The sequence below is a fragment of the Pistacia vera genome, unplaced genomic scaffold (genome assembly GCF_008641045.1).
Source record: "Pistacia vera cultivar Batoury unplaced genomic scaffold, PisVer_v2 Contig347, whole genome shotgun sequence".
Classification (NCBI taxonomy): domain Eukaryota; kingdom Viridiplantae; phylum Streptophyta; class Magnoliopsida; order Sapindales; family Anacardiaceae; genus Pistacia; species Pistacia vera.
In genome coordinates, this window is record NW_022196165.1 from 1991543 (window position 1) to 2018498 (window position 26956).

Here is a 26956-nt window from a genome sequence, read left to right on the forward strand (position 1 = left end):
CTAATAATCAATAGTAGATTGATGATGAGTTATTATTACATAGCTTAATTACATTAACTATCAAGTAATTAACACTCATATAATATTTTATTTTTCAACCTTCTTTTAAAAAATGTAATATATAAGACATCTCATGCTCCAATGAGTTGAGTTAAATATTCCCAATGATAAATGGAACTGAATATTCTACAAGCTAATATTTCATAACATCTTATTGACCATACAAAGGGTGAAGACTGCAATTCTGAAAAACATAAAGGATCACACCGCAATTTGTCAACACGCCGTCGTTAAGTAGATTGTTTACAGATATCAGTTGAACATTGTTTTGAGCTCACATAAGCTGCTTTACTAATTCTAAGCTACTTTACTGATTCCCTCTTCCATGTATAAGATAGATCCTGATTGTACTCATTCTTAACACAGTTAATACAAATCAGTTGTCAATTTCGTTTTTGCTTCCTTTAAATCTTCACATGGTATCAGAGCCACTGACTCGCATCGATGGCTGAGCATTCTGGTCTTGATAGTTCTGCAAAGAATGTGGATAAACTTCACACTCTGTCTGAGCTTCATTCGTCCATTGTTCCTTCAAGTCTTCAAGTAATAAATCTGAAGCTAACGAGGGACAAGTACCATGATAACTATCGGTTATGGCTTTCTCAAGGTCTGTTCATAGTCAGAGCTCATGGATTGGAAGAACATTTGACAGGTTTGATCCCCTGTCCTAAGCCTTTACTTACTTCACCAATTGATATTTCAATTGAATCGGGAATAATTAGTTCTAAAGAAACCCTAGCTAAAGAAAAAATCAATCCTAAATATGTTGCCTCGAAACGCATTGATAAATTTCTTGTTACCTGGTTACTTGCATCAATATCCGAGTGTATGTTTAGCTGTGTATCTAAGTGTCAACTCTTTACCAATGTTTGGTTCACACTTGAAAAGGAATTCTTGTCAGATTCTAAAGCTAGGGCACTACTCCTAAAAAACTTACTTCAAAATACACAAAAAGGCAACTTTAGTGTGAGTGGCTACATCAAGAAAATGAAGGGATAGCTGAAAGTTTGGCATCTAGTGGACAAGTTGTTTCTGATGAAGATGCTCTTCAATATGTTCTGGATGGGTTAGGTCCTGAATTTGATACTGCTGTAGTCAATTTAACCTCCAGACTTGAGTCTAGGTTTGATTCTGTAAGCATTCAAGAAGTATAGTATCTTCTACAGAAATATGAGTTAAGACTGGAGAAATTCAATTCTATTGATTTTCCAACAAGTTCAATACATATAGCTGCAATGAGTAATTCCAGTAATCCTCCCTTTAAACCTACTCATTCAAGAATTGTTAATAGTTCACTTAGCTCTACTAGAAATCCAACTCCTCTCACACAGTTTACACCTTCCCTAAACACTTTATCTAATCCCTCTTACACACACCATTATCCTCTAGCGGCTACCATTCCCACTGAACAAACTGATCCACATTATGTTCAACCTTTGCAGACCTACTATAATCCTTCAGTACCTACCTATAGACTTGTTGTGTTTCACAATACTAGAAGAGGTCGTGGTAGGAGTAATGGCATAGGAAGGCCAATATGCCGGGTCTGTAGCAAGATTGTTAACACTGCGGTGCAATGTTACCACAGGTATAACTCCAATTATAATGGGACCTCACCTTAGTATAATCCTTCCCCACAACAAATAGGTGCTAGATCGTATCTCACCTCTGGTTCTCAAGCTCCTATCATTTTTGGACACAGTTATCTCAACAGTCCCAATAGTAGCATTTGTCATAACAATCTGTTCAGTCTTTCTATTCGCATGAAGGATCACAATACCAAGGACATTTTACTAAAATTTCTCATCAACCACAGCCCTTAACAAATTCACAACAAGGATTCCAAGTACCCAGCAAACAACAATAAACACCTAACCAAGCCTACCTAGCCTCTCGTTAGAACATACTTGTCATCTCCAATTTATCAACCTTCATTCCTGGTGGTGCCTCTATCTCATCAAATCTTGCCTGGTATATGGATTCTGGTGCTACCGACCGTGTCACTGTAGATCTTAGTCAGTTGAATGTGAGTAGAAATTATGGTGGAATTGAACAATTACAAGTAGGCAGTGGTGAGTTTCTTGATATATCCCATGTTGGCTTTCTTCTTTACCTAGTTTTCTACAAAATAAATGTCTACATCTAAAAAATGCTTTGTGTGTACCAAGATTTACAAAAAACTTTCTTAGTATATCCAAATTTACTAAAGACAATAATGTCGTGGTTGAATTTAACTCTGATTGTTGCATTATTAAGGACAAGGTTTCCAAAGCAGTTTTACTATAGGGAGAACTTAATGTTGGGCTATATCAATTAAGACTTCCATCTGTTAGTTCTCAGGACACTTTAGCTTAGTCTTTTGTTCCTCTTAATGCACAAAGTTTTGTTTCTGTCGCAACCTCCAAACCTCAAAATCAAAATTGTTTTCCTAGCGTTACTGACATTGATTCCCATAAGTCTGTATCTACTTTAAGAAATAAGATCCCATATAAGAGTCTTAGTGAGCTGCAAACTAGTGTTAGTCCATCAAATTGCACAAAAGTTGTTAGTATTGATAATAAGTCCACAGAGTCAGTTCTGGATAGTTGTAATGTTCCTTCAATAAATAAAAACATCTTTGTTCCTGATTACTCTTTCTCTAATAATAATGTTTCTAATATGAGCAATATGATTGATCATATCAATAAGACTCCTATTGTTGATCATGTTAGTGATATTGATGGTATTTATCCTGATGATAATAGTCATGCTATTCATGATACTCATAATAGAACTACTAGTCATGAAGTTTCTATTAATTTGATGTTGGTATTAATTTTGTTACTGATGGCATTAATCCTAATGATAATAGTCATGCTGTTGATGATACTCATAATAGAACTATTAGTCATGATGTTTTTGTTGATTTTAATGCTACTAGTATTAATTTTGTTGCTGATCACCATGTTGTTGATGTTGTTCATAATTACTCTACTAATAATAATGCTTGCAATGTTGCTGAAATTGATTCTAGTACTAGTAGTAATACTAATAAAAATTTGGCTCCTCAATGTCATATGTATCTGCCCAGTAGTTCACCTTTAGCCCTTCAAGCTACTTGTCACAAACAAGGCATTTCATCACTATGGCATAAAAGATTAGGGCATCCACATTTAGAAGTTTTTCAGAAAATCATGCTGCAAATTAATCACAACTCTTCAAAGCATATTCCTTCCATTTCTTTTGGTGATGCATGCCAACTTGGCAAAATGCACAAAAACAGTTTTCCTATCTCTCATTCCAGAGCCACTGCTCCTCTTGAATTAGTTCACAATGACATTTGGGGTCCTCCTCTAGTGGCATCCATTGAAGGCTTTAAATACTATGTGCATTTTCTTAACGATTTTAGCAGGTTTACATAGCTTTTTCGTTTAAGAACCAAAGTTGAAGTGCATTATGTTTTTGTTAAATTTCATCATTTAGCTGAGAGACAATTTACTCATAAACTTAAATGTCTACAATCTGATTAAGAGAGTGAATATAAGGGTTTAATTCCTTACCTAACCAAATATGGAATTCAGTTTAAGCACTCGTGCTTATGTCTATCAACAAAATTGACGAAGTGAGAGAAAACATAGGCATATAGTTGAAACTGGTCTCACCCTACTTGCACATGCCTCCATGCCTATGATTTTTTGGTGGCTTGCATTTGATACAGCGGTGTTTTTAATCAATAGGATGCAATTTTCTATTCTTGATTTTCAATGTCCTTATCAATTGCTGTTTTATATATTACCTCTTTATTCATCTTTAAAGGTTTTAGGATGTGCATGTTTTCCTCACCTGAGAGTTACAATAGGCACAATCTTAGTTTTCATTCTTCTAAGTGTGTATTTGTAGGATATAGTCTAGTTCATAAGGGCTATAGGTGTTTAAGTCCTGAAGGCTAAATTCTTATTACACCCAATGTCACTTTTAATGAAGATGACTTTCCTTTTATGTGCAATTTTCTTCACTCTCAAGTTCCACCTTTTTCACTGTCAACTAACATCTCTTCTAGTCTTAGCTTTCCCTTTTTGTCAGTACCATTATTAATTTAGTTCCTCAATCATTAATAGCTCCTAACAATAAAGTATCTCAAGTAGTATAATGTTCTGCATCCATTCCTACTTCAACAATTAGTGCACAAAATTCCTCCTCAACATCACCTTCCCATCAATCCAACCCTGTCTCAAACACCATTCCACCTTTAGAAAGTTGTTCCTTACCATCATCAATTTTACCTCACCAATCACATGTACCAGTTATTGCATCTCATCCAACACCTACCACATTACACTTTCTCACCATTCAAAATCAACCTATGACATCACAACCTCACAAATTACAAAATCATAAGTCTTTACACTACCAAAGACCTCATTCCTGTCCTGTCGTAGTAGACTTAACAACATCTCAATTGGTCATTTCATCCACTGATAAACATACTACATCACACCCTCTCACCATTCAAAATCAACCTACTACATCTCAATCTCACCAATTACAAAATCAAGAGCCTTCTCACTGTCCTCTTGTGATTGATTTAACTCCGTCACAATTTCTTACTTTGTGAACTAGTTTGCCTACTGCATTAAACCTTCTTGAAACAGATCATTCAACATCAGTAACCTTTCCTCTACCTATACACACACATCATATGTTAACTAGAGCAAAAACTAGTCTTCAACACAAAACAACCCTCATCATATCTAGTCAAGAACCCGTCTTACCAGAACCTGATTCAGCTGTCGAAGCCTTGGTCAGTAGTGAATGGAGAGAAGCCATGCAACTTCAGTATGATGCATTTGTAAATAACAACACTTGATCCCTTGTTCCTAAGATGAAAGATATGCAGATTGTTGGTAACAAATAGGTCTTTAGATGGGTCCCTACAAAAGTACAAAGCAAGGTTGGTTGCCAAGGGGTTTCAGCAAACCCTTGGCTTAAATTTTTTTGAAACTTTCAGCCTTATTATTAAGCCTTCAACCATCAGAATTATACTAACTCTTACTGTGACCAATGCTAGGACATCTAACAAGTGGATGTCAATAATGCTTTCCTAAATGGCACTCTTAATGAAACAGTGTATATGAGGTAGCCTGAAGGATTTGAAAATCCTCAATGTCTTACTCATGTTTGCAAGTTGAACAAAGCCCTTATGGCCTTAAATAGGCTCCAAGAGCCTGGTTTGACAAACTGAAGTTTGCTCTTACGGACAGAGGTTTTAAAAACTCTATATCTGACTCCAACCTATTCATTCTCAAAAATGGTTCCTACATATTCTATGTCCTTGTATACTTTAATGATATATTGATTACTAGATCCAATGTCTCATCCATACATCAGCTTGTTCAAGATCTCAATGATCAGTTTGCCTTAAAAACTCTTAGGTCTATTAAGTATTTTCTTGGTTTGGAAGCCACAAGGACCTCTACTAGCATTCACTTGAAGCAAACAAAATACATCATTTATTTGCTATCTAAAACTAGGATGATAAATGCTCATGCATGTTCCACGCTCATGGCTATTGGCATAAAATTTTCTTCCACTAACAATGAGTTGTTCAAAGATCCCAGCCTATACAGAAGCACCATCGGAGCCCTTCAATACTTAACTTTAACCAGATCCGACATCAACTTTACTGTTAATAAGCCGAGTCAGTTTCTACAAGTACCAACAGAGCTCCAATAGCAAGCTTGTAAGAGAGTTTTAAAGTATATTAAAGGCACACAGTATCATGGGTTACAATTCAAACCAGCTACATCTCTGAATGCTGAATGCTATCCTGATGCAGACTGGGGTAGTAGTTTAGATGATTGACGATCCACAAGTGCGTATTATGTTTATCTAGGACCTAATCTTATCTAATGGAGTTCATGAAAACAGAGGGTTGTTGCGCTTTCTTCAACAGAGGCTGAATATAGAGCCTTAACACACATAGCCACTGAAATAGCTTGGTTACAAATTAAGCATGTTTTTTGAGTTAGGTTTGATTCTGAACACTCCTCCATTAATTTGGTATGATAATGTCAGTGCTAGTGCCCTTGCTGCAAATCCTGTTTTTCATTCCAGGACCAAGCATATTGAGATTGATATTCATTACATCAGGGATCGGGTTTTAGTTAAAAAGATCATGGTTCAATATGTTCCATCTCAACTACAAATTGCTGATGTTCTTACCAAACCTTTATTAGCAGCTCAATTCCTTGAATTGAAGCAAAAATTGACTGTTATAGCATGCCTGATTATGGAAAAAGAGAAGAAGTAAAGTGTTGTACTAAAGACTCTGTGTGCTTATCATAAGCTGATGCAGAAGCTAAAATATCAAGCTAATGCAGAAAAATTGTTAGCAACAATTCAGCTAATCGACTGCAATTCCAAAGTTGAAAAATAAAATGTAGTTTAGAAAGTTTTAACTGAAGCAACAGATATAGCTAAAGCTAGAATAGAGTTTAGTTAATTGAAGCAACGGTTCAGGTAAGAAAAAAATGCAGTTTAGAAGCTCTTGATTGAAGTAGAAGTTTAGCTAAGAAAAGTGCAGTTCAGAAGCCATTAATTGAAGCAGCAGTTCAGCTAAGAAAAATGCAGTTTAGAAGCTATTAATTGAAGCAGTAGTTCAGCTAAGATAAATGCAGTTTAGAAGCTAGTAATTGAAGCAGTAGTTCAGCTAAGAAAAATGCAGTTGATGGTCCGTATTGTGTGTGTCAATTTCACCATGAGTAGTTTATGCTAAGGTGTTGTTTTTTATGTTCAGAATTGTGTGTGTCAATTTCATCATTAGTAGTATGTGTTGTGGTGTTGTTTTAAAAGTCAACCGCTGTCAAGAAGAAACAGAGTTTTGACCTTTAGCTGTCAAAAACATAGCCAGGAAAATGCAGTTTGGTTTGAGGGGAAGTGTTGACCTTCAACCATATGAGGAGTAGTTCAGTTTGAGGGGAAATTTTGACCATACAAAGGGTGAAGACTGTAATTCTGCAAAACATAAAGGATCACACAGTAATTTGTCAACAAGCTGTCGTTTTAAGTAGATTGTTTACAGATATTAGTTGAACATTGTTTTGAGCTTACACGAGCTACTTTACTAATTCTAAGCTACTTTACTGATTCTCTCTTTTATATATAAGAGAGATGTTAATTGTACTCATTCTTAACACAATCAATACAAATCAGTTGTCAATTTCGTTTTTGCTTCCTTTAAATCTTCACATATCTCATATAAAACAAAGAAATAAAAAATTAATGTCTTTGGCTCTCACCGCATTATTTGTTAATACTGAATGACATCCTTACGGTCCCAAAGCCAACTACATTTGCCAGGATCATTAGTTGATTGCTGACGAATAATATCTCTACCCATTCCTTGAGGTAAATCATGCATGGTTATGGTGTTGGATGATGTAGTTATGAGAGACCTTTCAATCAAAACATTTATATCAATACGTGCCCATAGCCATCCAAGATTGCTTCTATAAGATCTCTATTATACCCTTTAAAGAAACAAGCAATATCCAGAAGTACATGCTGCTCTTCAATATTTGGCCCATCATAATTTACTTTTAATGCCTCTTGGATTTTCATATCAGGAATTCTGGTTAATCTGTTTATATAGCTTTCCCATTCTTTCTTTGTCCTCTCAAATAGAGAGGAACCTAAAACTTTAAGAGCAAGTGGAACACCTTTAGCATATGACAACACCCTTTTAGATAGTTGCATAAAATCTTTTGTGAGAAGGTTTCGTCTAAAGGTGTGTTGACTAAACAATTGGAAAGCTACATCATCCGATAATATTTTCGTCTCATATATGTAATCCACTTCACAATTTTTTAATACTTGTTTATCCCTTGTCATTATCATGAATCGACTTCCTAAACCAAAATGCTCAAAATGTCCAATCAAAGATTTTATTTGCTTTAAATTTGTCACATCATCAAAAACAATGAGAACTTTCTTATGGGCAAGCCTTCTTTTGGTGAAGGTGGATCCTATATTAGCATGTTTATCCTCTAAAATTGCACAAACAGGTTCTTGGTGCAAGTCAACTAGTCCCTTGCTTTTCTCTGATTCTCTAATATTTTTAACAAAGTAAGAGCTTTCAAAATGTCTAGAGATTTTATGGAACCAGCATTAGCAAGAGTGGTCTTACCTATTCTGCCAATACCCCAAATTCCTATCTTGCGAACACCGGCAAACCCAATGCATAATAGTCATTCAATAAACTCAATTCTGGAATCTACTTCAACTAGGTTCTTGTTTTCAATCAAAGGAGAGTCCTCATTCAATCTCTGCAAAATATCTTCGACAACTTTATGTACAAGTGTAGACTAGGACCTGCCAAATATGAAAAAAAGAAAAAAAATACTCAAATTAGATAAATCAAAAAGAAAAAGAGGTACATTTTCCATCCTTGTATATGTGACCAATGGAAAAAAAAAATTGGATATCAAATAGAGTTTGAACCTTTGCACATCCTTAACAATATAATAATTAATTTGACATATGTCATATCTCAATGCAAACAACACTAATAAAGTTATGCTACTCAATGATATCTCTCAACTGATAAATTTCTAGCCCAAATTCAAATTTATATATATATTGTGTCATAAAAACATCAATAAAAGTTACGCTCCTTAATAAAAACCTGAACTAGTTGTTTGCTATCAAATGACATAATATTTAAACATTAACACAGAAATCTTTCATGTATCCACTCTTTCTTTAACATTTCTCTCCAAACCCTCAATGTCAAAGAACTTATCACTTGTTTTAAGGTTAAAATGTACCACGTAACAGTTAACAAATTGCAAGATTGTCACTACACTTGATATTCAAACAAAGATATATTTTGAGACTTGAAAAATTTTATTAATTGCAAAAGAGAACAGTATGAAGCTGCAGCTGGAGTGAGAAAAAGAATAAAAATCATCGTTCAACTGCATATTACTTAATATTTTTATTGTGGAAATATGAATTAATTTCATACAAACGTGTAGTGAATTAAAAAAAAAAAAGTAACGTTGATAGAAGAAATACTTTGATTTGTAACTATTTTTTATTAGGCCTTGTTGTAAATCTATGCGTTGATCCAAATGTATATAAAAACAAACACACTTAAAAGACATTGATAATAAATTAACAGTTACCTAGTGTTATTTAATTCAAAGCCTGATATGTTGCCTGCTTCATTTAAAGCAGTCCTCCATCTCTGCAGCATTTCTGAATCATCCTTAAAACGCTCTTCAATCTGATCATACTGTCCCAAAATCGCCGGTTTGTTTTCTTACATCTAATGGATTTACTTGATAGAAGACTGGCTNATTTTCACAATTTTTTAATACTTGTTTATCCCTTGTCATTATCATGAATCGACTTCCTAAACCAAAATGCTCAAAATGTCCAATCAAAGATTTTATTTGCTTTAAATTTGTCACATCATCAAAAACAATGAGAACTTTCTTATGGGCAAGCCTTCTTTTGGTGAAGGTGGATCCTATATTAGCATGTTTATCCTCTAAAATTGCACAAACAGGTTCTTGGTGCAAGTCAACTAGTCCCTTGCTTTTCTCTGATTCTCTAATATTTTTAACAAAGTAAGAGCTTTCAAAATGTCTAGAGATTTTATGGAACCAGCATTAGCAAGAGTGGTCTTACCTATTCTGCCAATACCCCAAATTCCTATCTTGCGAACACCGGCAAACCCAATGCATAATAGTCATTCAATAAACTCAATTCTGGAATCTACTTCAACTAGGTTCTTGTTTTCAATCAAAGGAGAGTCCTCATTCAATCTCTGCAAAATATCTTCGACAACTTTATGTACAAGTGTAGACTAGGACCTGCCAAATATGAAAAAAAGAAAAAAAATACTCAAATTAGATAAATCAAAAAGAAAAAGAGGTACATTTTCCATCCTTGTATATGTGACCAATGGAAAAAAAAAATTGGATATCAAATAGAGTTTGAACCTTTGCACATCCTTAACAATATAATAATTAATTTGACATATGTCATATCTCAATGCAAACAACACTAATAAAGTTATGCTACTCAATGATATCTCTCAACTGATAAATTTCTAGCCCAAATTCAAATTTATATATATATTGTGTCATAAAAACATCAATAAAAGTTACGCTCCTTAATAAAAACCTGAACTAGTTGTTTGCTATCAAATGACATAATATTTAAACATTAACACAGAAATCTTTCATGTATCCACTCTTTCTTTAACATTTCTCTCCAAACCCTCAATGTCAAAGAACTTATCACTTGTTTTAAGGTTAAAATGTACCACGTAACAGTTAACAAATTGCAAGATTGTCACTACACTTGATATTCAAACAAAGATATATTTTGAGACTTGAAAAATTTTATTAATTGCAAAAGAGAACAGTATGAAGCTGCAGCTGGAGTGAGAAAAAGAATAAAAATCATCGTTCAACTGCATATTACTTAATATTTTTATTGTGGAAATATGAATTAATTTCATACAAACGTGTAGTGAATTAAAAAAAAAAAAGTAACGTTGATAGAAGAAATACTTTGATTTGTAACTATTTTTTATTAGGCCTTGTTGTAAATCTATTCGTTGATCCAAATGTATATAAAAACAAACACACTTAAAAGACATTGATAATAAATTAACAGTTACCTAGTGTTATTTAATTCAAAGCCTGATATGTTGCCTGCTTCATTTAAAGCAGTCCTCCATCTCTGCAGCATTTCTGAATCATCCTTAAAACGCTCTTCAGTCTGATCATACTGTCCCAAAATCGCCGGTTTGTTTTCTTACATCTAATGGATTTACGTGATAGAAGACTGGCAATACAATCTGATCATACTTGTAATTGCATTCAAGAATCTTTTCAAGTTCTAAGAGACACCATTTAGAAGAAGCATACTCTTTAGAGAAAATATAACTGAGAGCTTCGACTCTTCAATTGCCTGCAAAAGAGACGAAGAAATTTGATCTCCTCTGTTAAGTTCATCATCTAAGAAAGTTTTAATATTTTTCGGACACAAGGTATAAGACAAATGGCTGGTAAAGCTGTTACGGGTGTCCTCACCTCGGAAACTAAGGAAAACCTCGTGCTCTAGTTTACAAGTAGTGGAAGAAGAAGAAGAAGCCATTAAGTTTCAGTGAATAAAGGCACCTCTCACATTAGCAAAACATTACATAGAAGGATCAACTAAAACATTACATATCAGTGTAAATGAGTTTATATTCCATTATCTTTTGTTTTTGCACTGATTGCTGTGTATTTCGATTTCCAGGAAGACACAAGCCCTGCCTAAAATTTTCAAGGGATAGGTGAGAGTAACTTAAATCTTTTAATTAAACTATTGACACTAATCCATACAAATGATCCTTACCTCCATTTTCCTTTTTAAAAAAATCATCTTCCACCCACTAGCAGCCCATCACAATTCATATTGTGTTTATCATCTATCAAAGTTAATTGATCTTTCTTGAAAAATTCAATTTGTCATAGTGCGTATTATTATTATTATTATTATTATTATTTTAATTTTAATTTTATTATACGATACTAATCATGTTCTTATTAGTTTAATTTAGTGCATGATGAAATACCCCGACATTTTTTTTTTACAATAAAACTACACTTGTAACTTTTTCATACAATTTTTTTATACAATTCTGATGTGACAGCTTGTGATTGGTTAGCTTGTATTTAGGTAAACAAGACCCGTTGCGAGTTGACTAATCACGAACTGCCACATCAGAGTTGTATGAAAAAGTTATAAGTATAGTGCTGCTCTTCTTTTTATTATTGAAGTTTAATAATTGACTTTATGGGTGATAAATTGAAAGACACTAAAACTGTCCGGGGTGTTGTAGTAAGGAAATAAGAACTGGTAGGATCAATGAGTGGTTTGGCAAAAGGACTTGAGTAATGAGTGCAAATAGAAGATGTAGAAATTAAGGGGGCCAATTAACTTATCAAAAGATGAGGGTTTTTTTGTGAAATTTTGCCAAATAGGGGTGCATACAGAATTTTCCAGGGGTGATTTATGACATGTCAAAACATTTGTTCTATATTTTAGTTTTAGGGGGTTAACTGCGATAGCCGAATCCTAGTGGGACATGTAAAATGTTCCATAGAAAAGGTAGACTAAAGTGATATTTACCAGTGAACTCTTTGAAAGGAGCAGATTTCGTTAGAAAAGAAGAAGAGAGGAAGAAGAAAAGAAAGAAGAAAGAAAAGGAAAGAAGGAAAGAAGAAAGGAAAAGAGAGAGAAAGAAAAAGAAAAAGGAGAAGAAGAGTAAGTTCCATTTATGCATGCGTTATAGCCTATTTGTTTTATTTCAATTTCTCATTCTTTTCCTTTAGAGATTCTAATCCTTTTGGAAACATTTGAAACAAATAAGAGAAGAGGAGGCAAGGACCGAGCACTTGAGCTAGGAAGGAAGAAAAAATTGTGAGTGGAATAGTATAAAATGCATTAAAATCATGTTTCCATTGAATAGTTTATTTTTTATATGCATAATTACATTATCATGGTTTTATTGCAGCCTTTGAAATAGAAATCTTTATATTTTCGGAGTGCATTTGACATGCATGTGATTGAATCTAAGTATGATGAATTTTGGGGTATTGTATTGGAATGAAATTTACATGCATGTATACATCTTATGCTTATACATATAATTGGTGTTGAGTAAGGTTATTTAATTGAGTTGGCATGTTGAAAATGTTGATGTTGTGGGTAGTTAATTTGGTAGGGTTGGCATGTTTTCCGAATTGATTGGAGGAGATTGATATACTATTTTGCTTGTAAATGGTGTTAAGGGTTGAAAAAGAGAGAAAGATGAATTTTTGGGGCAGAAGGGCAATGCCACGACATTCATTTTTGATGTCGCAGCATTGCTTCAAGTGAGCATGAAGGCAGCAGTCCAGAAGCCTTTATGCCGCGACATTGATTTTTTATGCCACGACATTGGGCTCTCGGGTAAAAAAGGGAATTGTCAGTTTTGAGAAGTAATTATGGGGGTCTAAGTGAAAGGATTTGAAATGTTTGAGACTGACAGAATGGATGTTAATTATGAGGTGTCAATGGAATTTTTATATGATTGTAAATTTGTAAGTATTGTTACTATGTGGCATATGCAGATTTTAAGGGAGGATTTTATGATCTCATGAATATCATATTTATCCATACACGAAGGCACATTTTACTTTATAATGCGTGTTAAATATTATGATGCTATGTGTATGAATGTAATTATGTTTCCAAATTCGAGATCACCCTTCTTGAGTACTAGTCCCCCTCCAACTTTACCCCACATGCGGGTATATGGGAAGATAGAGTAATCCAACGGGTAAAGGGGGTGGGATTATACTAGGTGGGTATTGGCTTAAGTGGGATTATCAGGCGAGTATTGACCTGGTTTGGATAATCAGGCGGATATTGGCCTAGTTGATTTCCTAGTTGTTCGTTTATATTAGGGGCTGATATGTGACATAGGTCCTAAGTGTCATGGGCGGGGAGTTCCACACCCAAAAGGCTAACCTATTAGGTGGAGAGATTCTCCCCATTTATGAGCTCAAGACCTCCCCAATACGCTTCCAATGTGAGATTTGTTACATTCTCTCTCACCCAATCCTGTGACGCCCTCGTCACAGGTAGGGTCCCCTGCCTACCCATCCACCTCACTCTCGTGTGGACCCATAATCACACGTGGACGCCCCTGCATGGGCGTTTGGCGGGACGTCGAAAGACGGATTAGGTCTACTCTTATACCATTTATCACGGGCTGAGAGTTTCACACCCAAAAGGCTAACCTATTAGGTGGAGGGACTCCCCCCATTTATAAGCTCAAGACCTCCCCAATACGCTTCTAATGTGGGATTTGTTACACAAGGTACTAGCGTGATATTATTTCAATATTTGCATTGAGTATTTTATGAATTGCCATAGCATCTAGGAATTGCATAAATGTTTTCAAGATTAAAGATTACTTTTATATAGAAAAAGTATTATATACTCATTGGGCTCCCCAGCTCACAGTATTAATTTTTTCTCCACCGTCCCTCCCCCTCCCCCTCCCCCCGGGATTACACATAGGGATTGTGAGGAGCTTACTTTACGCTCTAGCTAGGTTAGCCTGCTGACGCATGTTCATCTGCATGATCTTTGTAAAAGTCTAGAGAGACTTTTGGTTTTCGAAACTTGTATTGCGAATATTGTTAAATTATGTTTTATAAATGGACTTGTGAAATGTTTTCATACCAATCACCCTCCTCATGGAATCCTGAGTCCCTAAGAGTATTTGGATCCTACGGGATAAGTGGGAGGGGGCGTGACTCATGTAGTGAAGTTAGATATTTTATTCACATGTTCATTGTTTTCTTAATCCTCCTATCACTTTAAATTTTAAAATAAGGGGGGATTTTTTAATAAATGTTGTTCAAAGTTAAAGAATCTTGGAATTTGGGTTTTGGTTCATATATTACGTTTAAAACATTGATAAATAAATCTGGATATGTGAGTTTGAACATTTTAATTTGGGATTTTGAAAATTTAAAACTGTTGGTTATTCTCAATAACTAGACTAATTAATTTGCTTCATAATCATCATCCACCATTATTCTTTTCAAACTAATGAAAAATCTTTGAAGTGGAGGAAGAATTATGGCATCCAGTTGCTTGTTTGCTTTTTAGTTGTTTCACTTTTAGTGCGGGTGATCAAGGCACATGTGATCACTTTTGCTAAAAATATTTTTTATTTCTACTTTCATCTTTTTTCGGATGTTTGCCTTTGCTTTTTTATATTATATGTTCATCTCTAACTAGATGCCTATTTTATTGTGTTCATCTCTAACTCTAAAATGCCTAAAATTAAAAAAAAAAAAACTCTTAATCACAAGGGCTAGGTAAGACTGAGAGTACCTTCAATCTTTTACTTAAACTGTTTCCTACAATCCATCCAAACCATCCATTAATATTCCTTAAATATTCCTAATTCATATTGGGCGGTTTCAGTAAAATTAGAATTTTACAGTAAGGAATCAAGATTAACAAAAGCAAAGATATATCAAAACAGCAAACTAAATAAAGAATTAATTGATTAAAGGCCATAATAGTCATCTGAATGTATGTGTCCATGCACTAAGTTACCAGCCAATCATTAGCACGCATCAAAAAAAAAAAAACAAAAAAAAAAAAAAAAAAAAAAAAAAAAAAAAAAAAAAAAGGCGCTTCAACAGTTCTGCAATAGAGAACTGCAGAGCATAGGGCATGAATATAAATTGTAACTTATCTGATAAACTCCCGGGCTAGCTTATACAATGTATAAAATTCTGCTTCTTTAACCGTTGATCCCTTTATGTAACAATGCAAAAGAACTGAAAATAAGATTTCTAAGATTCATGCAAGTGAGGAGGTAATAAAATTAGAGTTAACGAGATTGCTTCCTTGTGAACCGATTGTAACAAATTAGAGTGAGATATGAGCCTTCAAACAGCAAACTACACAAGAACTCTCCAAGAACATTCGGCTAAGCTTTAACCTCCCTTACGGAAATTCGGCCAAACAAGTACTTAAACACTTCAATTCAACAAAATAAGTAACAAATGCTAATACTCTCCAAGGCCTAAAAGACGCACCACCAGCCAAAGAATTCCACCACCAACCCTTAGCAAAGATTAGATAAAGGATGCAAGAAAACTCTCTCAAGAGCCGAATTCATTAATCAAAGTCTAACTATTAATCAAATCTTTAGCTTTTATTGGATTGAACTACTCGAATTCAGTTGATAAGAGTTGGATTGAACTTGCTTCATTTGGTATACAAACCAAGCTGATGTTTGATATGATAATGGTTTATTTTTTTCAGATTTTGGCCTGTTAATGAATTAAGTGGGTTTCATATTCCGTTAATTCACGTAGCAAGCATTTTCCTTTAATGAATGAACTTGAACTTTTGTTGACAGATTTTCATGCACTATTCTTGCTGCGCTTGAGATGTATATGTGCATTTAGAAAACAATTCTTATTGACTTGTAAATTTGATTCAAGCATCAGTTTATATACGAGGAATAACTTTTATATTTAGACATAAAAACATTCAGAAAAAGTATCAACAGATCTAGTTAATTAAACCCTGTTCATCTGTAAGTCATATTCTAGCTACAAGTGTAAATTCCGGAACAAGAGCTGTATCCCTCCAATATTTAACATGTTTGCTGAAGCGAAAATGTTTATGAAAAATTGGTGGTTCCTGTGATATTGGTACTAATAATGTTTTTGAAAGACATTAGAGTGAAATACAAAATGAAAACCAAGAAGACAGTTAATTTATGTTATTATATAATGTAGTGAAACCAGAGCTTACCAGCATATTTGAAGGAACTATATAACAAGAATTACATAATGAGAACCAGTAGAATAGCAGGATTCACATTCAATAAGTACTTGTATCTGGTGAGTGAATCATATTTAACTTATTTAAATTAATTCTGTGGATCTCCTTAATTACTTGCAAACATATATACTTATGAAAATTAAAGAATATTTGTGGTAATTTATCTTAGATATTAACTTAAGCGCAAATGGTGCACTACATAGTTGAATGCCCAAATTGTGTAAAGCACTACCAGGGCTCAAAGATGTTAGGGACGTAAAATAAAAGGGTAACCATATTCCTCATATCAGCCCAAAAATATTTAAATGGGTGAATTTAGAATGTCTGGTTGTGGTACACAAGAAGGGCCATGTCATGCAGATATGGATCAATGGGCATCCAGAAGCCCAGACCAGTAATAGGTCATAAGAACTATCATGGGGCCATGGGAGGCCCAAATTTTGCACAAAAACAATAATATTACGAATACAAATAAATATAAAATATTACTATTTTATGTTATACAGTTATTCACATTTATTGAATTGATTATTATATCTACTCATTGATCCATTTCGTGTCATGTAAATTTGTAATATCTATTACTATTCTTATCAAAAGAAAAATGGTAGGATCTATCTAAGATGGCCAATAAAATGGCTAGAATTCAAGGTTATCAAATATATACATTATTCAAAATCAGTTTGAGCAAAGAAAGGTATATAAACTGCCATAAACTAAATGAGGGATTATTATGTTTCTGTTAGAGAGTAGAAATGTTTAGGGCTTTTACTGTATTTTATTATTTATTATTTATAAAGAAAAGTGAAAAAAAGTTATTTATTTACAAACTAGTGGTAAAGACTGTTTTTACTTTTTACTGACAAAAGATAAGGGGTAGTAAGTAATCCTATAAACTTTCTCTCACAGTCACAATGTGTTAGCTTGCAAATTGATAGGTGGGACCTATAGCGAGTAGATGAAACTCATTTACGAGTTGACCAATCGCGAGTTAATACGTTGGGGTTATGAAAGAAAGTTTGTGAGATTGGATTGAAAGTGTAATATTACCCATTACGTGTTATAAAATCGACAATACCATCAATTAAAAGCAAAAGGAAAGGTAGAAATGGACTTAGATTCCATGTGGTTGTAACGTCCACTTTGAGGTACGTGGCTTAAATATGTTTATTTGCCTTTACTTTTGTTTGTTTGCCCTTAGTTAAGCTTGTATGTTTATAATGTTGTTTGGTTGCCTTGAGTTTTGATGAAGGATTGGCGAAGTTGGAAAATTTCAGACTTCACCGAGGCGAAGAATAAATCTCGTCGCGACGACGTATGCTCTGAAATTTTTCACCGAGGCAAAGAAAAATCTTCGCCAAGGCTAAGAGCTGGCTAAAATTCTTGAGAAGTTTCTAGAGAATTTTTCCTCAGGGGCAAAGTGACCATTCTACCCCTTATTAGTAGTAAAAGTGGGGAGTGAAAAGTAAGAAAATTTCATGGAGAATGCATTGGAGATGGGGGTGTATTTGTAATGAACTAAAGGGCAAAGATGGAATTTTTAAAAAAGTGTCAGGGCAAAATGGGAAAGAATGCATATTAGTATGTGATATTAAGGGTTTAGTCACACAAACCCTCCCATTCTCTACACCCCACACGCCACTTCTACTCTCTAATTCTCTCATCTTTTTATCAAATTTCCAAGGAAGATTCAAGGGCTTTTGGATAGAGTTTGTTAGAGATTTGATCCTAAGCATCAAAAGGTAAGGATTCCTGCTATAGATATGAGATTAATTTGTAAAAGTGTTGAATTCTTGTAGAGTTTCTACTTAGGGTTTTAGAGAAAGAATAAGTCTACCAAAGAAGAGACATCTTAATGGAATTATTCAAGCACGAGGTAAGTAAATCCAACCCTAGCCCTTGTTTGAGCAATAAAACTGTAGAGATTGTTTTATATGAATCTTATATGAATTTATATGCTTGAGATTTGTGGATGGAATTGTTATTGAGTTGATGATGATCCATGATTGGATTTCCACCATGAGAATGGATGGTTGTGTTGATAGAATTTGATAGAAGTTGAGTTGAATTTAGAAAGAGTTTAAGAAGATTGATGAAGTGTTTTTCCCTGGCCAAGATTAGTACTGATTTAAGGGAGTTTTACTCCAACTATTGGTAGTTTAAGACAGAAGTAGAAATATACCCAAAATAGAATTTGAGTATGCATGCATGTTGTTTGATGAAATGTCTAAGAGAAGTGTATGCATGCGTAGAGAAAACTTATTTTTGTTCTACATGGTATTTTTGCATTACATGTTTGTACTTAGAAAGAATTAAAAGTATGAGCCGTCCACATGCATACATATGCATATGTATGAGAACCTAAAGAATAAAGAAAGAAGGATTAAAGAGAAAGAAAGAAAAAGCTAGAATGCTTTAAAAGAAGAAAGGAACAGGTTGTTGCGATGGGGAACCCGTGAGTGACAAGAAGAAGAAGATTCCCATATACACGCCACCTTAAGTGAGCGGCCTAAGAAGAAGAAGAAGAATTTGTACGGACCATAAGAGTGTATGTGGATGAGGGCTGTACCAAGAAGAAATACCTACACGCACGCCACAATTGAGTGACCTAAGAAGAAAAGAATTTGTACAGTTCGTAAGAGTGCATGTAGATGAAGACTATACTCACTCACACAGCCAGGGTTCCGAATCCATGCATCAGCCGAGTCTGATCGGCAAAGAATAAGAAAGAATGAGCAAACAAGAAAGAAAAGAAAAGAAGAAAGAAAAGAAACAACAAGAAAGAAACATAGAAAAGAGAAAGAAACAGAATAAGAAATAGAAAAGAAGAAAAGAAAATGCATCTCTATGCATTTATGTATTTGCATCTCATCCATGCATGATACCATGATTTCTATCATGGTTAGTGAGAAATTAGAAGAAAGAAAGAACAGAGAGAGAATTAGAAAGAAAGAACAAAGAAAGTTAGAGCAAAAGAATAGTAAGAGTCACTAAGAAGTAGAAAAAGAAAGAGAGAGAATAAAAAGAGAATGAAGAAGAAGAGTAAAGTAAGGAAAGAATGCAAAGAGTGAGCAACGGAGAGAGAGAAGTATAGAGTAGCGAATTTACTTACTGCACAATTAGTGCTCACCCCATTGTTTCTCCATGTTTTACAGGAAATAGGTGAGAAGCGGTATGATGGACGTCGAGAAGCGGAGAGAAATAACATTACTGTCTATCGTTATTAAAGTTATTGTATATACTATTTTGTGATATATAAAGAATTATATATTAGGTAAAGAAAAATTTTAGGGCCCATTTATTTTTCATTTTATACTTATATATTTTATTATTGTATAATTTAAGTATATTAGCTAAGAAAGAGGGCATTACAGTGGCAAATAATCTTTTGTGAAGTGAAATATTAAAAATTAATTGAAGATGAAATTAAATTCATTAATTACTTCAGTTTAGAACATTATTTAAACATCCACATAATGCTCCCGTCAAAAACCTATATAATTTTGGATGTAATTTTGTGATACAAATTCGTTTGGTAATAGACCTTTATTTTTCTGTGCTTACTTGTTCTTTGTTAGGCTATTATAAGGGTTTGCTTGGGAGTGTTTTTTTTCACTGGTTTTAGGGATTTTTTAATTAGCCTGGTTTTGAGATGTTTAAAAACCATTTCTTGCCAGATTTTTTATGGATTAGTTTTAATTGGTTTAAAAACCCCCCAAAACCAGTGTAGTGTATTTTTGAGGGGTTTATAAAACACCCTAAATCGGGTGTTTTGGCTGGTTTAAAAATTTTATCCCTAAAAAACCCCTTTCCACTATTATTCATATACAATAATCTCTTTGTTGGTTTAAAAATTTCTTCAAACTCCATTTAATCTTCAATTTTTAGATGACTTATACAATGCTTTTGAATATTTTATCTTAGGCTTTTTAATCCTTCATTAGAGATATGAAGGTTTTTCTTTCTTTCTTCTTCATTTTCCCCTTCAACTTTTTGTTCTTTTAATCTGGTAAACTCCTCTGCAGGCTGTATACAATCTAATTGCATTTCTTTACCAATTGTTTTACAAAATTAGGTGGTTTTTCCTCTATTTGATTCTTTCTATTTGCGTTTAGGTGATTGATTGAATCCTTGTTAGTTTGTTAAATAAATATTGTTTTTGATGACTTTGCTTCACTGATTGAAGAAAAGAACAAAAACTGTTTTTTAGAAATGCTCTTGCGGCTGTTATATTGATAATTTGCGAAGTCCAACATTGTGGCAGCATATTTATTCTCTTAAAATGAAAGATTTCGAATGATTGTATGACGAATTAAATAATATACAATGAAAGAACTTACAAATAAATTAAACTTGGAAGGAACTTTGATACTAAGTATTGGTAATTGAAAAAAAAAAACTCATAAGTACTGGTTGAAGTTTCGGTATTTTTATGGGCATATATATAAATTTATTATTTTAAAAAACTGTCAGAACCGCAAAAAAATAAACTCCCAAGCATAGATTGGGCGTTTTAAAAACTGCTACTAAAAACTCCTCAAAACCGTTATTGTGGTTTACCCTTAAAACCGCTACGATGGTTTACCCTAATAACCGCTACCATAAAACTCCCAAACAGACCCTAAATCTTCCATATCCTAGGGCATTCTTCATAGAGAAATTGAAACCATAATTCAAGTCGGAGGCAGTTGAAAATTGACTTAATAAACAAATTGAGCAACTACAAGTTCATTAATTTTTTGCTACTATGAAGATGAAATTAATTATTAGCATAACGATGTAGCAATGTTCTAATTTTGTTGTTAATAATTTATATTACTAATTGCTGAAATTAATATATTTTTGTAAATTGATTTATTATCTTTTATATTTATAATAAGAAATTAAAACAATTTATATGAAGCAGGATGGTTCTTCTTCTTCTTCATCCATCACTGTTGAAGAAAAGAAGTATAATGTATTTCTTAGAGCTTGTTTAGTCGAGTTTATATAAATTAGCTTCTAAACAGCTAGTATTTATAAGATAATTTGAACTTATAAGCATTTAAAATTTAAATAGTTATGTGTTCGGTTAAAATACTTATAAGTCATTGATAAGTAGTTGAAGCGGTTTGATAAAAGGTAAGTTATAAGTATATTTTATTATTAAAATAACTAAAAATGTTACTACATTATTTTATCAAATAATAAATAAAGTTATATGATAAAATTTTAAAATTAAATAGAGGTAATATAATAATATACTTGGTGAAAATACTTTATAAAATAGAGTTTATAAAGAAAAAAAAAATCAACTTATTTTATTGACTTATAAGAGCATCTCCAAAAGAATGTCTATCTATAAAATAAGAGTTCAACATATTCTTTATCTTTAAAATATAAATTAGAGAGTGAGTTTGACTCTCCATATTTAGAAAGTCAAATTTCACTCTCTATCCTAATTTTAATTAATAAACTATAAATTCCTATGTATTTTATTTATTAATTCTCTCTCCTATTAAGTTTTTTTCTTAAAAATAAAGAGTATTATTATTAAATTTAAAAAGTCTATAGAAGTTGAATAAAAATTATATTTTTTATATTTAAAAGCTATTGTTTATTTATTTATATAAAAGATGCCTTCAAAATAAGAAAATAATTAGAGATGCTCTAATCCCAAGTTAGCTAATAAAATTAAAACAAATAAATCAGCTTGATTTGATTTTAGAGCTTATTCAAACACCCCTTCGCTACCCGCAACACATATTCCGGCATTTTACATGGAGTTTTGAACAGTTTTGGTATAAATGTTTTCACTGATGATGAACTTAAGAGAACATTTTGTCGTCTCTCGAAGAACTTGTGAAGATATTGGAGTTCAAGAAAACGCAAATTGAGGTGGTAATACCCGTTTTATCACATAGATCCATCACGTGAGGAATCAAACGGGAACTTTTGGGGAGGGATTTGCTAAGCTTGTAGAAAGCTTTAACAAGGAGAAGCTAAAGAAGCTTCAAATCATAGAAGAACAATGGAAAGATAAGGTGCAGAGATGGAGGAATGCTTTGACAGAGGCAGCTAATCTATCTGGCTGGACATCAGAAGAGGAACCGTAATTTTTCTTCTCTTTAATTTAGTACTATTTAGTTTCCCCTAATATTAATTTTTATATTATATATCATACGTATCCATAAGCACAATCAAACGCTCATTAATTAAGTTAAATGAATCCACAACAAATCAACTCCCCAAGTTGTTAGTGTTCAGGGAACTTCATGACTTGACAAGCGCCAATTCACCAAATTTGTTTATATTCTTTGGACCCTTTTGCTTTGCATTTTCACTTGGTGCTTTTGTCTTTTCGTTTCTAGAAAAGAAGGGAAAGTTTGGAAGGAGAGTGGGGTTTCAATGGCGTTTTTGCAGAGGCTAATCTTGAACAGGAAGCCGGTGCTTTATGGGAACTGTAGGAGGAGTCTCTGCAGTTCGCTCTCTGCGGTTCCTAGTGATGATTATTCTTCTTCTTCCTTGCCGCCCAGTTGCCGCCCTTTGATTATCAGCCTAAGCATTACTTGGGTCCTTCTGCTGACAAGTTCTTGAGAAAAGAAAGCACTTTTTGGTCCTTCTATGTTTTATTACTATCAAAAGCCTGCAAGTTTTTGTGTTTTTGGGAAATGCGTTTGTTTTAACATAGTCATTTTTTAGTGTTTTTGTACTAAAAATATGATCTTTATCTTAAAGTTGAACTCTTTCTAAGTTATGTTGTTTGTGATTACTAGTTGTTATGGAGCTTAAGTGCTTCTATTTGAGAGGTTTTATTTTTTCTTTTTTGGTGCATTTGAAGGACAAAGAGTGGTTTACTTTTGTCAAATGGATTTTTTTAGTTCATGGCTGGTTATGTTGTTTATGAATTATATATTCTTTTGTTTTGGGCCTTTGTATGAACTTGAGTCATAAAATTTTATGAACTTGATGCATAAAATTTTAGTTGATTTTATAAGCATACTCGATATGAAGTTAAGAGAGTTGCATAATTGCTTAATTTCTGCTTTGATTATCACTTTTTATCAAAGAATCCAATTAGTTGTTATTGTTTTTGAGTTATTGCTAATATTGTTGAAGAGAAATGGAATATCTATGTGACAAGAGTGTGATGAATTTTTATGAACTTGTTTAAATTTTTGTAATGTTTGGTTTGTAAAGCAAAGTTGTACGCAAACACTAAGCCAAGTTTATTGCATGATTGGTTATTCTTTACTTTTGCTGTTCCTTGTTGTGATTAGCCGATATTTTTTCCTTGTTTTGGTGTACAGCTCAATATTGTTGAAGGGAAAATGCAATACTTGTTTAATGAGAGCGGGAGGCGGTGCCTAGATGCTTTTGCTGGAATAGTTACTGTGTCTTGTGGGCATTGCCATCCTGATATCGTGAATGCTATTACAGAGCAAAACAATCTTTTCCAGCATGCAACGACTGTGTACTTACACCATGCTATAGCTGGCTTTGCTGAGGCATTAGCATAAAAAATGCCTGGAAATCTAAATGTTTGTTCTCGAATCTAGCATTTGATCCATTCTTTCTGTTATATGGTGATATTTTTTGGATGAGATTTTCATTTTATAGCATTACACATTAATTTGGCCACTTAATAACAACATTATGATGACAATAAACGTCTTTAATTACTTTGAGATTTGAAATGCAGGTTGTGTATTTCGTCAATTCTGGGACAGAAGCAAATGAACTAGCAATGTTGATGGCCAGACTTTACAGTGGTAATCTTGGCATGATTGCCCTAAGAAATGCTTATCATGTTGGAAGGTCCAATACAATTGGACTGACTGCCCTAAACACATTGAAGTACCCCATACCACCGGTTTGTCGGCGTTCTATATGTTCAGAGGATATGTATTTAACATGGTTTTTTGTTTGATAAACTTTTGATATTTGGAGATGTTTGCAACGACACCATAGTGTGAAACTCATCATCTCAGGAACATTAGGGATTAATAGCATTTCTTTCTTATCTCATACACTTTTCGCAAGGGTAAGCTGGTTTAGTAAATATCCAACAATGTTAACATGGGATGTGAATTACAGCTTACTTTACAAATATTGGCTGTGGCATGCTTATTTCTTCAGTCTTGTCTTCTGACACACACCCATAACTGTAGCAAGTTTCTGAAAAGTTTTAGTGAAGAGTAAATTGATTTGTATCATATATACTTAGTTTATTTTCTTTATTTGTTTATTTAATGAAAAGAAAAAATAAATAATATGTTTAAGAGTGAAATTCAACCTGTGTTCATAATCTGACCTGGCACTTTGCAGGGTGAAATCCCTCATGTTGTAAATCCAGATCCATACAGCGGAATCTTTGGCTCGAACACGGCCCTTTATGCCAAAGACGTACAAGATCACATTGATTTTGGAAGTTCAGGAAAAGTTGCTGGTTTTATAGCTGCCATTCAGGTTTTGATTGATAGTTGTCCCTAAAGATATGTATAAATTTGGTGCTTTCAACAGCCCTGAATTGGTCTTTAAAAATTGCACTTCCCTTTTTCTAAGTTTTGACTAAATTGAGGGAGTTGGTGGAGCAGTGGAATTGGCCCCTTGATACTTAAAACATGTTTATGACCTTGTGGGCAAGGCTGGTGGTGTCTGCATTGCTGATGAAGTGCAAACTGGATTTGGTCGAACTGGAGGCCACTACTGGTGCTTTCAGACACAAGGGGTCATTCCCGACATAGTAACCATGGCAAAGGTTTTTGATGATAATCCCTTGAGTTCTTAATGTTGCCCTGTACATAAACAATTAGCCTTTTTCAATATTATCACCAATCTAATTAGTGTTTTTTTTTTTTTTTTCCCTTCTTATGGTACTCATTTAGATAATTCATTTACATTACGATAATATGATTTTCCAGGGAATTGGCAATGGTTTGCCATTAGGAGCTGTTGTGACAACCCCAGAGATAGCTAGTGTAATGGCTCTGAAGATTCAGTTGAACACTTTTGGTGGAAACCTGGTATGTTCTGTTGGTGGGCTTGTGGTGCTCAGGGTTATCGATAAACAGAAGCGTCAAGCACATTATGCTGTCGTTGGTTCTCACCTGATTGGACGCCTGAGAGCTCTACAAGAGAGACATGATAGTAATTACTCTTGAACTAATGAATTCTGAGTGTTTTTTTTTTTTTTCCCTTCAATTGACTGTGTTTGACTTTACATTAAATTGAACTACAAATTTGGTGAGAGCTGGGCTATTTAACCACATTTTTTATATCTTGTAAACAAATGTCCTGCACAGAGTTTCTCAGATTAAATGCTTTATGCTTTGGAATTGCAATTTTATTATGCAGCTTTTCTCACATTGATGTAATGTTTTTTCAGTCATTGGAGAGGGAGAGGACTCATGGTGGGAGTGGAATTAGTAACTGAAAAGAAGGAGAAGACGCCTGCAAAGGCCTAAACTGCAGTCTTGTTTGAGAAACTTAGAGGTACAATTAACCAACTATCTTCTTCAGAGAAAAGCTCTTGATTCTCAATTTACATTGACTCGTTGCAATTGCAGAGCTAGGTGTTCTTGTTGGGAAAGGTGGACTACATGGAAATGTTTTCAGAATCAAACCACCAATGCGTTTATCCAAAGATGATGCTGGTAACTTTTCTGTAGCTTCCTTTCATCAAATAGATCTTACCAGTAGCCGTTGAATCTGTTATTGTAAATTTGTTTTGTCATAATGTTTAATCACACTGTTCTGTTGTGGAAATGCAGATTTTCTTGTTGATGCTTTGGACTATGCAATGTCAAAGTTATAAGAGTATTAGTCTTTTAAGAGCCTGGGAAAATCATGTAACTCTTCAACACCTTTGAATATCAATCTCTTCAGAAAGCTTATTTTTCAATAATATCAAGCATGTTTCCACAAATTTCAGCTCACTGTTAAATGATGAAATGTATATTATTTCACAATATTTCTAGTTGGGTTAATCATAATATATTATCTTTCTTTCTTTGAAAGTTAACCCCTCCCTGCAAAATAGGAATGTTTATATATCATCCAGGCTTACCATGGATTTTGATCATGCCAAATATTCATATAGAAATTCTTATGTGTGTATATTTTGTAGTTTTTAAAATGCGGATCAACCACTAATTGTTGACTTTTGAATTTCGATACGCATGTTCGTCATCATAAAATATTGGCAATATCTATATACATCTTTCAGAGAATGGTTGTAATATTCTTGAATGCAATCTTGATTGAAAGTCCCCATAGCCATACAAAAGAAACAAGCCAATTAACCAAACACAACATCATAAGAAAACCAGTAATGGCAGCTTACAACAGTGAAAAGAGTAATCAATATCATTTCACTGCCAGAAAACCAAACTTCAGCAGAAGTAGATAGTAACGCAACAGAAGAACCATCCGGCAGTAAAAGATTATGTAGAAATCTGGAAATATTTTTGATATTATTGAATGCAATTTTGATAACAAGTCCAACTAT

The 26956-nt window shown here is 33.6% G+C and overlaps 2 protein-coding genes across 2 annotated transcripts in view; one reads left to right on the top strand and one right to left on the bottom strand.

Moving 5' to 3' along the window:
* The window catches only part of LOC116139078 (disease resistance protein RPP2B-like), a 40745-nt gene that overhangs the window by 7320 nt on the left and 6469 nt on the right, over nt 1-26956 (bottom strand). The window lies entirely within an intron of this gene.
* On the top strand, nt 505-26488 carry LOC116139126 (alanine--glyoxylate aminotransferase 2 homolog 1, mitochondrial-like). The gene is given in 14 exon segments (XM_031424797.1): nt 505-712; nt 1054-1193; nt 1503-1648; nt 2535-2868; nt 22371-22558; nt 22818-23019; nt 23727-23987; nt 24149-24319; nt 24775-24915; nt 25028-25207; nt 25371-25596; nt 25828-25941; nt 26016-26102; nt 26220-26488. Coding segments are annotated over 14 exon segments (2442 nt in total). The 3' UTR covers nt 26264-26488.